Here is a 12,670-nt window from a genome sequence, read left to right as displayed (position 1 = left end):
ACGTGTCCGTCGACGGCGACACCTTGTCAGTATATAATATAATAATATAAACACTCACACCTTGTTCTAATGTACTCCCTTGCGGGGTAGGCAGAGGTGCATTGCTACATCCATTATAGAATAGAATAGAATATATCTTCATTGAACACCACAAATTAAAACATGCAAAGAGAACTTATAAACTAGGAACAATGAACAATAGGCGGCCTTATTGCTAAGAGCGATCTCTTACAGGCAACCTTAAACATAAAGAAATAAAAGTAAAGAAAATTTGAGGGCGGTGTACCTACTACCTAACTACTTATAATATACCTAAATAAACCATACATACTATAGCTACATAAATACTTAAATAAGTTACATCAAAGAAAGTGGTTCAATTTGACCAGTAAGCAGGGTTCATGTGGTATTTATTTCGGCATCATGACATTTACACGCTGTTTATCCAGCAGTGGGCATATTTTGACACATGACATGAAAGAATGATGTAAAATTGTAAATACATTCCGTGTATATGTATATTATTGTATATTCGATAACTCTATCGATGGCTACTCTCACTTTCCGCTTACGTCACGGAGAGCTAATACTTTTGAAAACGGCTCTCATATCTTTACAGTTAAAGTGGTATCGGGCGATGTGGTCGAAACCTGCAACACTTATTGAGCGCATTTACTGTGCGCATGAGTCGGGGGATTAGACGATACGAACAACAAATATGGAGATGCGACTTTAACGGGCTTCGCGTTAAATTAGGTATTTATAAACACTTTTGCATTTTGTATAGGTACTTTATAAATAAATATTATGTCCGTAAGTATAGTAATTTTCCGCCCCTCCATTCAGTAGTCTTTTTTAAATTTATTTCTTAAATTTATGAGATATCAAACTTTGTACTGAAAAACGATTTAAAAGTTCGATGGTATATTTCTCGGGGAAGAATAATCAGCACTACCTACTTGGATACACAGTAACTTTTTCGAGAGCATGTTAACACCCTTTATGTCTACCTAAGTAGTAGGTACTTAACTTTTTTTATTTAAGTTAAAATTTATTATCAAGTACACTTTAAAAAAATTGTACCTACTTAGTTCTTTTTTTGGCAAATAAAGATGTGTCACGTTTAAATTGATTTATTTATTATTAAAAAATATTTACTCCTTCACAAAAACAAACAAGTCGAGTGGGAAAAATGCTCTTCATAAAATTTACTTCTCCTTAACCCGTGTGAAGAGTGAAGAGATTAGTAATATGACCCGTTAGGAAGAAATTGCGAAGATGCGTTGAGTAGAGCGGAGAGACTGATCGATACACAGACAACTGTCGGCGATCTTATATCAGCACCGTTTTATAATGATGTATCAATATACCTACCTATATGTATGCAATATACTGACTGCGGTGACTGATGGTTCAAACGGTGTTTTATCGTAAGTTTAAGTATTTATTTCATCGAAGTTGCAACAGTTTTATGTTATAATAATTTATTAAGTACCTTATCTAGCTATCTAAGAATGCCATATAAATATCATTTTTGTATCTTGAAACTTCGGAAAAAGGTTCGTGGATTGTGAGTTTTAGATAATGTGGCTACAGCGTATTACCATCTACAAATAGACACCAAACGATGCCAAGATGCTATCAAACGTATCATAGAGGTACTTAAATGTGTGAAATTCCGTTCTTACCACCCGTTAAGTTTTATAAAGCGTATCTTCCTGTACCAATTTTTTTAATTCATAATCAAAAGACGTCAAAAGTAAACATCAAGAACACATAATTTAATATAATTTATCTTATTTTACCTATGTTGTCATTAAGTATATGACAATCTTTGACCCACATGTGGGCGAATTAAAAGAAAAATAAATAATTAAACACGAAACAAGATGGCGCGGGTACCGCCGCGGGTAATTAGAGCGTGCGTGCTTTGTAGTGCGAGGAGTGCGCGGGCGCAGGGGGTCACTCTATACTGACGAAAAACGAACGAACGAGAGCTGTCGTGCAATTGACACGTTTAATAGAACAAGATAGAGTCGTGGCTCGCGCAGCAGCGCTACGAAACTTTATTTTATGTTATGTAGAGTGACCCTCCAGGTTCGCTATAACTATAATGTATTTATCATGTGTGTAAGTATTGTTTTACTTTCATGCAATTTTACTCACACCTTCTAGATATAAATTTTTATTGGATTTTTTCTGTTTTTCGATCTTTCCTGCTTGAGTATTTTACTCTAGAAAATGGGATTCACACGTATCAAATTGGAATCCACAAAGCATATAAAATTGGGCGTCTATATTTCGCAATTAAAATAGCCAACTAAGTTCAGATTTAATTACACATTCCGTATTATTATTATCGTATAATTGTTGAGTGTAAGCGCACAGTTCTAGATAACCAACTGACCGAAAACAAGTGAATATCATTTCTACAATACCTACTAACAAATTTGCATAACACTGAGTTTTAAACTGACCCATCTTTTTCTGTGTAACTACTCATACTATAGGCCATAGTAGACTCCATAATTCATATGATAGGAGACAGTTGACTGCAGGAACAGCTATTTGTCTAGTAGATGACTGATGGGAATCAACTACAGCCCAAAAGAAATAAAATAGAGATTTCAACCGAGGAGGATTCTCATTGCAGCCCTCCTTCTTTCCATTTTGCCCAAATCTTACCCATCAAATGTGTTGCATTTCCTTCCTCAGTTATTAAGACAACTTTGCTCTGTTTAATCACTAATATCATAATAATCATTCATAACATAGTGAGTTGAACCGATGACTGAAAATATTTCACAAACTTTTTACATGCCCATCGATAGCAGGGATCATTGTACTTTCCGGAAACGAAGTCAGCTTTTTTATATATCCTTACCAAACGCATGCAAAATTGTTTTGTTGTTTGTTTGTAGTCCTGCTACCCACTAAGTAGATCAGATATAGACCGAGAACGTCTCATTTTAAAAATGTACCTAAGCTAGGCAGATAACTTTATCTATATAAATGCGTAATTTAGCCTTTTAACGCTAAAAGAGCTGAGCAATCGTCTGGTCATAGACAATAATTTTCCCGAGGTAGGTACTCGTCAACTTTCTGTGAAAGTGCAACAGCGTTACATGGACAAAATAATGACAGGTCCGCCAATCCAGTTCCGATCGGGGTTGCCAGTGTCAATAATAATATATGCGAGCGGTAAAAGTTATTACTCTGAGTAAAAAGGATATACACTCCTTGGGCCTTGAAGCTTTCTTACATAAGTTTTAAAAGGTTACCTAACTCGTTTTTTTTTCTCAGATTAAGAAGATCTGTCGGTGATATGGTAGGTAGATTATTCGTCCTCCTAGTTGATTATATGTAAAATAAATCCTGTTAGTATTTACCGATGATATGAAGCATCATCTGTGCAAGATTAACAGTTCACAATGCAGTTTAAATACAGTTCCTAGCAGCCTACCTTATACAGCATTTGAAAACTGCGTAGATTAAAAAAAACATATTAAATCTATAACATTCCATTTTGTAGCGGATGGTCAAAATCTGTTGATGTAGCCATTCCACCTCTATAAACTTAATATTATTTTTTCTCTAATCTAATACGTCCTACGGTCATGGGTCAAATATAATGCTGTTAAATAAAAAAAACTGTAAGCTGGCAACACAGATTGAGATATCGATCGATCTAGCGACCGTATCGATTGATACCGATCAACACATGTTATTAGCTGGACTCGAGTCATTCTCGATGTTATATACGGTTATGAAACTGCTCCAGATACCGTTTCGTACATTCCTGCCGATTATTGTACGTGAAAGAAACATTGCGAAGAAACCTGCACTTCTGGAGTAATCTAGACTCTAGGGTACTGTAGGCACCTATTTGCTTCAAGGCATCACCCCCCACCTTTGGATGGCCAAGGTGTGAAACTAAACCTATTACTTTTCGTTTTATTTTATGCTGCAAACTATAAATTATTTGGGTTTTCTTCCTTATTTATGGAATTATAAGGCTAATAGTTGCTACCTGCGAGCTTCGCCTGAAAAGGTTGCATGACATATTGGAACCAAATTATGTTTAAGTAGGTATAATAGGTAAGTATACTCGTCAGCAATTAAAAGTTCCACCTGCCATTGCCGTGTCATATGTAACTGAAACTTTTACATTGTTCGTGAGTGTGTAAATAAAAATAATCTATCGACGTATTTAATATTAAAAAAAAGTACAACATTTAGGAAGTTCCAATTAGTCCGTTTTTGTCAGTTATTTCCATGCCAATCTAAAACATATTATCGTACAGACTATTTACTTTAATGTCGTAACGGGCTGAATATGACCTACTTCGTTTAAACTGCAACATTAATGCGGTAGAATAAAATGCAGACACATTTGAATAAGTACTATGAAAAGTTATCAGTAATTAGGTATTATTATAAAAAAGACACCTCATCTCCTGTGACACCGCAGCTCAGGCGCCGCAGCTTTGAATCCCGCCCAGGACAAACATTCGTGTAATGGGTAGTTGTGTTGGTCTTGTAGGTATATGGATGTAGTTATTGTGTTATTTCACTTGCTAATCCTGTTACCATCTTGCCAAACGGAAGGTCCCACCTAGTATTGTTAAGATCATCCGTAATTAGTTTATGTACATATATACCTATTTACTTTAATTAATAATTAAAAATCCAAAAACTCACCAGTCAAAGCCGGTGGCAAACCCACAATCCACTTTGGCTGCTGTCACGAATCCGTTCATTCAAATATTTCACACGTGTTTCCAAAATATGACACAAAACAGCACTGTCAATATTGGCACTTTTACGACACAACGCAAAACGTAACGTTTGAGTTTTCGCGGCAAATAAACATGGCGTGGGAAATTAAAGATGGCGGCGCGTGTGAAGTCCGCGGGGATTGGCGCGCGAGTGAGACGCGCGTGGCGGCAGCGGCGCGGGCGCAGCGTGGATCAACAGCAGTGATATAACCGATATAACAGGTGATACTTATGTCTGTAAGTGCAATATGTTGTGTTTCCCGTGGAAATCGATTTGGATCGATTTCTCTGGTGAAATGGACGGAGAAATGAAATTTCGTTGTAATGTCACAATTTGTCATTGCAAGTCTAGTTATTTACCCCGCACCTATTCCGATACGCTGGAGTGGGTATATTAACGACTGGATTTTGTTTGGCTTACTTGATTTAGGGACATTACTTATTAACAAACATCAAACCCTTTCTGACTTCTTTATCAATCATTATTAACGTATTAAAGATGTAAGTATTGTACATTGTACCTACATACAACTCCGGAAGCGAGGTGTGTCTCAAAACTGTCAACACAATGACAAAGAAGATTCTCAGAACCATCCGACTGAAATCAAGGCATTGGGTCATTCAATACACGACGACCACGGAACTAAACAATAAGGTATCATAAAGAAACTGCACGCAAAATCGGTTTAAGCATGTCTCATTAGCCACTCAGGTAATAAATAAATAAATAAAATAAATAAATATGTGGGGTCATCTTACACAGGGCCATCCGACCCCAAGCTAGGCAGAACCTGTGTTATGGGTGTCGGACTGCTGATATATCTACACATATACATACTAAATATAAATATCAACACCCAAGACCCGAGTACAAATATCTGCCCCAGCCGGGAATCGAACCCGGGACCTTTGGCATAGCAGTCAGGGTGACGAACCACTACACCATTCAGCCGTCAACGTAAAAATAGAAATATCTAATTTCAATAAATTATGTTATATTAATCATTATACCATTATCGCCTACAGCTGGACTCTAGACATAGGCCTCTCCGAAGGAACGCCTCAACACGTCCTAGGCCTTCCTCGTTTTATCACTATAACTAACTATAACGGCTACGGAAAACCACCATCATTGAAGTAATTCTAGTTTTCCCTGTGGCACCCTCAAAAAGCTTGTCATGATTTTTACATGACCTGATGTATTTTCAATCGATCACAAAATATACCTAAAAACCTTGAAGAATAAAAATTATAAACCAAAAACTAAAAGAAACAAACTTTGACTTTCTTTCATTAGCTCTGCTAATATTCGTCGCTTCCTAATTAGAGAATGTTATCCAATTTCACCGATTCTGTAACACTGAGTGTGTGTTTTTTGAATGAATTCGAAGTATTACGACAGATCTTCGGCGGAGAGTGCTCGACCGGTTCCAATAGACGTTTTCTAATATAATATCTACCGTTTATTATTCACGACTCTGGCAATATGAGAAAGTACTGGCGAGTACGGAAGCGTTTATTGGAGATTAAAAAATATTTAAATATATGGGTACTTTCATATCAAATCAAATCAAATCAAATCAAATATATTTATTTGTAAACATGGGTGGTTACAATAAAGGTCTTATACTAAATGCATATAATGTGCTCCATGCTTTGCTCAAATTAATGGCGTACAAATTTATATAGAAATATATTATACAGACACACCTATTTACAAGTAAGTTAGTTAGTAATTTGTGCAGTCAATTGTAATATGTGTGAAGTATAAATAGCCAGCACGAATAGGATATCTTAGGAAGACAGAATATATATTTTTTTATATAAAATCGAGTAGTAGGTAGGAGATTGATACACATTGGACACTTAAAAGTGTCCCAAGGTACAAACGTGTAACGTACTTTGGGTCAAAACAAGCATTTTTACTTTTATCTTAATTTAAAAAAATCTGGCCACACCAAAGCCCCAGCACAAATACTAGTGATAATAGGTTATACATATATATACATGTATATCCTACCGAATAAAGTAAATTTCACATTAATATGATAATATCTTAGTTGTACGCTGCGATATCTTCATTCAAAGTTGGGGTAGTCGAAAGTGTCCCTAGGTACGTTACGTTAACCTACGTTATGATTACTTTCGTAAATTTTGCACTAACCTAATACTAAGTAGAAGTACCTACGTAGTAATTTATATTGCTGAATTATTACATAGCAGTATAACTAGCCAGGTAACTTTCGCATTAGCGTATTATTAGTGATTAGAATAAGAGATATAGGTTTCGTAACTATAATGCACTATGTGCGTAATAAATATTATGTAGTCTGAGCCTATCTGAAACCTAGTTAAACATTGTGAGATATGGCGTTTCGACTTTCTCCGTGTTCGGCATCATAAGGGTCACAGTGACAGTTAAATAAAGTCCATTTTTCTCTCCACCTTTAATTTGCAAGGTGCGGGTGCCTATATAAATAGAGTGAGTCGCCCGCGCGCCTCAGTTGGTTTTTGATTTTTGAAGTGAACACTTCGGCAAAATGGCTCAATGTAGCCACGGTTCTCGTCGGCTTCGCTCCGACGGGGAAAAATATAATATTGAATTTGCGGAGTCCTCGCTGCCGGGAGCTGTAGCGTGATGCGGACCAGGCGGCGCGGGGCCTGCCGGCTGCTGCGCACGCAGCCATTGCTGAGGATTTCGCAACGAAGGTTTGAGTTGATAAGCCGTGAGTAAAATGCTATTATTTACTGCTTTTAAAAGCTCAGCCACTGGTCATAATGCTCCGGCGCTTGGGGTTTTTATCCCACGCAGTAGGGTCCGATTCAATAGTCGTGGTGATGATTGATCACATATTCCGGTCCTACTAGTGGCGCTTGAGCTAGATACTTACATTAATGACCGCTTTAAGTAAAGCATACGTTAATTTTATAAAGGAAAAAATAATAAAAATATATTTTTCTACCCCCAATTTCTAATATTTTTAGAAAACAGTTGATAAAAACTTTGCTATTACAATAATGCACTTGATTATAGCTTATGTAAGGCTTTACAAACAGGAGCTTTCCAAGACCGTCATAGGATTTTTTACAGGAAGCACGTGGCTCCGAATTTCAGTATGTTGGGACATTGTGGCATGTGCGGCGAGTAATGTGATCCGCCGGTACCTACCCGCTGAGGGTAGGCAGGCCGATTCGGTGAAATTGAAGTTTCGTGTAACCTGCACCCGGCCCTGAGCTCCTGCGCTGGCCGCCGTCTTGTGGCACCTGCATCGCAGCGTACAACCGGCCCTGCGCTCCTGCCCTGGCCACCGGTTCGTGCCACCTGCATCGCAGCATACACCCGGCCCTGTGCTCCTGCGCTGGCCGCCGTCTCGTGCCACCTGCATCGCAGCGTACACCCGGTCCTGGCCCTGGCCACCGGTTTGTGGTACCTGCATCGCTGCATAGACCCAGCCATGCACTCCTGCCCTGGCGGCTATACACCCGGTCCTGGCCCTGGCCACCGTTTTGTGCCACCGGCATCGCAGCGTACACCCGGTCCTGGCCCTGGCCACCGGTTTGTGCTACCTGCATCGCTGCATAGACCCAGCCATGCACTCCTGCCCTGGCGGCTGTGTTGTCCCACCTGCATCGCTGCGCACACCTGGCACTCCTGTTCTGGTTGCCAGATCCAAACGCCCCCTGTCTGGGAAGAGATTTTATGCTCAGCGGAACCGCCTGCACTATTGCTAGTACGGTCATCATCATCATCAGCCATCATTATGAGTGACTTATTTAGAAGGTATCGAGTAACGTGCGCTATTCATCAGTGATTTTGGCATATGCAGACGAACGTTTACTGCCAAGGTTGGTCATGTTAGCCATACAAGGGCACACCAAGGAAGCCTGAGTAACCACCTGCAGTCGCCGTAGCCGCATCGGCATGGCTGCCGACAAATCGGGTAACGTGCACCGCTTCTAAAAGTGTTATAGCACTTCAATTTGATGCCTCCGCTGAGGTAGGGTATTCTATTAAAGCAGCTTTCTTCTGAACTGCCCAAAGTGACCTGTAGACTGCTCCTGGGGATAGTTGTGCAATAAATTTTTTATTTCAATGTCTCTGCTGAAGAAACTGTCTAATGCAGCTTTTGTTCTAAACTGCCTTAAGATCATTGGACTGCTCATGGGAATGGTGACGCACGGTAAGTAGGAGCGTTACTCTATACTGATGAGAAACGAACGAACGAGAGCTGTCGTGCAATCGGCACGTTTAATACATACAAACAGATAGAGCGGCTCGCGCCGCAGTGCACTGAAAGTTCGTTTTTCGTCATATAAAGTGACCCCCCAGACACTATCTTAAGTGTCATGACACATCGGCAGATTCCAGCTTTGAGTCTTTTCTTTTCTCGGCTGTGAGCAAAGTGAATCCCACCGGCGAGTGTTCAACCTAAAATCACTGAGCTAATTCCTGATTTCGTGAAAGTCGCTGTTGCTATACCATACCGCTTCACAGGTTACCGAATTTATTATGATCCTACTGTCGGGTGATCATGATCGGAGTGTCATCGCGGTTTCTGAGTGGCACCATATTAGCTGTCTTCTTTATGTCCCAGTGAATTGTGAGTGTGTATCCGAGCTCTTTGTTGAAAAATGCGTGAACCTCCTACGCAGCAGCTGTCTACTAGTTGTGTATCTAATAAATCGAGTAACGGTGCTCCTGCACGAGACGACTACCTTTTGGTAAAATTATAACTTCCACTATTCTGGGAACATGCATATACCTACTGTGTACTGTGTATCACATCACGTGTAGCCGCAGCCCTACTCAATGTACGGGGCTAGATAATAAACAATGGCAGTCGTCATTAAATTTCTATGAATTTCGAAGGTCATCATTTGGAGTCAACCACACAATCCAAAGTGTGAAAGTACCTATTCATGCCTAGACGGCTTCTCTAATGAAAATGCATTTTTAATTCGATTCTGGCGCAAACGTTTCATAACTATTTTTCAACACTGTATCTGCTGAAACTACTTAGACTGACTGGTTAAGATGCAGACGTGCCGTTTTCACAATTCCATTTTGAGTAATCCTCAACTGTTTTATGGATCTTTCAGTTAGTTACGTAACTAGTTACCAAGTAAAAAATTACTTGTGTCATGCTCGTACTCGCATCTCATTTAGTTAGGAGCTCTCTGGCCTCTAGCTGAAGGCTAAAACTGGTATATATATCTACTAAGCTAGTACAGAGTTATAACCGGGCAGCGGTGACATGGTAGCTGCTTGATTTATTAGTTTGCTGAAAACTTTCTAAATAAGTAATAATTATTAGTCATAATAAACTCTTCGCAGTTCTTTCAGAATGCAATACCAGGTCGCTGAAGTAGGTAACCTTCCTTAGCTGGACAACAACAAGCCTTTTTGTTTTAAAGAGTGCCACAGTTATTCGCCGTTCCACTGTCATATCGATGTCCAAGGACTTTTTCTTGGGTATAGCTAACTACCTAAGTTTACCTATAGATAGCCGCAAGCTATCTGCTGTTGGCGAACTGTCAGTTCTGATTGATAAGTCAGGCTCGAGGTGGCTCGTCCAACTGTCCATGTTCCCGCCACCATGATTGTTGCTTCCACAGATTAGAGAGTCTATGTTGGCTGTCGTTGCGTCAGGTCTGATCAGGTACAACTAACATCTTTACGTACCATCTTTATTTAATCGAGCTATTTTATTTTGTTTTATCTAGGTTGACTTAATGGTTTCAAAATCGAACCTACAACAATGTAAGTAGGTACCTACCTACGTACCTTTGAAGTTGCAACAAGGCGAAGCCTTAAGGTTTTGGCCGAGACCTGCCCTTAGTGTTGACGAACATACCTAAAGGTGACCTTGTTAATGTTTTTCATATGAAGTACTGAACATTTTACTTATCCTGGTGGCATGACTGATCATTTACTTACCCAGCTAAGACATGTTAGCCGGGTTTCATTTGTCAACTATTACAATTGTTATTGTTGTGTTAATCAATCTTTATTAATTGATGTCATCTACCAAGGAATGCTGCCAGAGCTCATAATATTCACACATGATGATACAGAATGATAGTAGCCCACAAAATCGGTGCAAAGGCTTATAAAATATCTTTCCTTCCTAGTAGGACTGCACAGGAACTCGTTAACCGCCGAGTTAGTTAGAATACAAATTAGACTGTGTGTTACTTGTCAATCTAGAATATGAATATAGTGACCTGCATCATGTTTTGAAAAACTGAATACTTAGTTATCCGCCAGTGTCACAGCCTTCATCTAATCTTTTCCAGTAGCTGATGAGGCTGAGATATTTAGTAAAATTATCTTCCCTTCAAGCACCACTCCTCGTTCCAAGGACTAGATGCCGCGCCAGGTGTTGCAGGCCGTGTCGTCGTACGGGGCTGACTGAGCAGGTCCTCGAGGCTCCAGGGTCGGCTGCTGCATTTCTGAGGTCAGTCCAGAATTACATACCCTAGTCAGCATGTGCTGACCTGAGCCCCAGCGGCCTGGATCGATATTCTACATTTTACAGCTTTTAAATATTGTTGCAAAGTATTTCACTGGTTCCATCCATTCGGCTAGTGTATGTTAAAAATATTGCCTTGACAATAACAAGATTTTGATCAATAATTACTTATAAGTATTGCTTTCGAAGAGGCACTGTGTGTATCCATATGTATAAATACCTACCTATATGTTTAGCTACATACCTTCCATAACTTTCTGACAAGTCAGGAATAATAAGGAAGTACTTAAGTCTTATGTATACTTATACCTTTCTTTTTAGTATATCTATTACTTAGAAATCTATGCATTATAAATTTATAGATTCAAATATTTATCTACTGATATACTCATCAGTAGCTTATGGGTCACAGTTGGTTTTCTCTCCACCATGCGATAATAAACACATCTCACAATGTTTAACTAGGTTTCAGATAGGCTCAGACTACATAATAGACGCATTTTTCCTGAAATAAAAATGACATATTATGTATCTAGCCTATCTGAAACCTAGTCATTTCTGCATGGTGATATTACAACTGAGGCGCGCGGGCGACTCACTCTATTTATATAGGCACCCGCACCTTGCAAATTAAAGGTGGAGAGAAAAATGGACTTTATTTAACTGTCACTGTGACCCTTATGATGCCGAACACGGAGAAAGTCGAAACGCCATATCTCACAATGTTTAACTAGGTTTCAGATAGGCTAGATACATAATATGTCATTTTTATTTCAGGAAAAATGCGTCTATTGTTTCAATTTAATATGTAAATGACAAGCTAAAGATAAAGTATTAAATATGTATTGCTATTCCCTGAAAAAATGCTGGTTTCATTCAGCAATCCATGATAACTTTTTTTTTTTTTTTTTACTTTTAAATTTTATTGGTCTACAAAACTGAACATAATCTACGATAAATGTATCTTTAGACAATTAAAAAAAACTTATTCATCTTTATTTATTTTTATTCTTATATATCTTTCAGCGCGACTGTACCGGTGTGGTAGAAAGCGACCTTGCCGCGTGCATCCTGCGCCCGCGCACACATGAGCTTACACTGCAGGAAACCTCTGTTTCTGTGACTGTACATGGTAAAAGTATTTTTGTAAACTGCCTTTATTGTGAGCTTTTTGCCATAAGAGGCCAGCAGTGGACGGTTGTTGTCTGATTATGATGATGACTATCATCTTGATCTACTTTATAATATGTATATAGCAGTTTCCGCGAGCTTCGCTTCGCCTTAAAAAGTTTTCCCGTGGGAATTTCGGGATAAAAAATAGCCTATCTGTATCCGAATATCATTCAAATCCGATCAGTAATTTTGGCGTGAAAGCGTAAGAGACGGTCAGACAGACAGACACAGTTACTTTCGCATTTA

At 39.0% G+C, this 12,670-nt stretch overlaps 1 protein-coding gene across 2 annotated transcripts in view; it reads right to left on the bottom strand.

Annotated features, from left to right (window-relative positions):
* The window catches only part of LOC105391915 (espin), a 105,280-nt gene that overhangs the window by 81,070 nt on the left and 11,540 nt on the right, over positions 1-12,670 (bottom strand). Inside the window, exon 1 of one of the 2 annotated variants that reach the window (XM_048626274.1) lies at positions 4,702-5,189. The exons of the other annotated variant lie outside the window; for it this stretch is intronic. Within the exon in view, the coding sequence (XP_048482231.1) occupies positions 4,702-4,760 (59 nt within the window). The 5' untranslated portion in view covers positions 4,761-5,189. Of the gene's footprint in view, positions 1-4,701; positions 5,190-12,670 lie in introns of those variants that run through there. 2 annotated transcript variants of the gene reach the window in all.

Source organism: Plutella xylostella, chromosome 3, assembly GCF_932276165.1.
Source record: "Plutella xylostella chromosome 3, ilPluXylo3.1, whole genome shotgun sequence".
NCBI lineage: Eukaryota > Metazoa > Arthropoda > Insecta > Lepidoptera > Plutellidae > Plutella > Plutella xylostella.
Note: the sequence above shows the minus strand (reverse complement) of the source record. Positions and strands in the feature narration are given on the sequence as shown.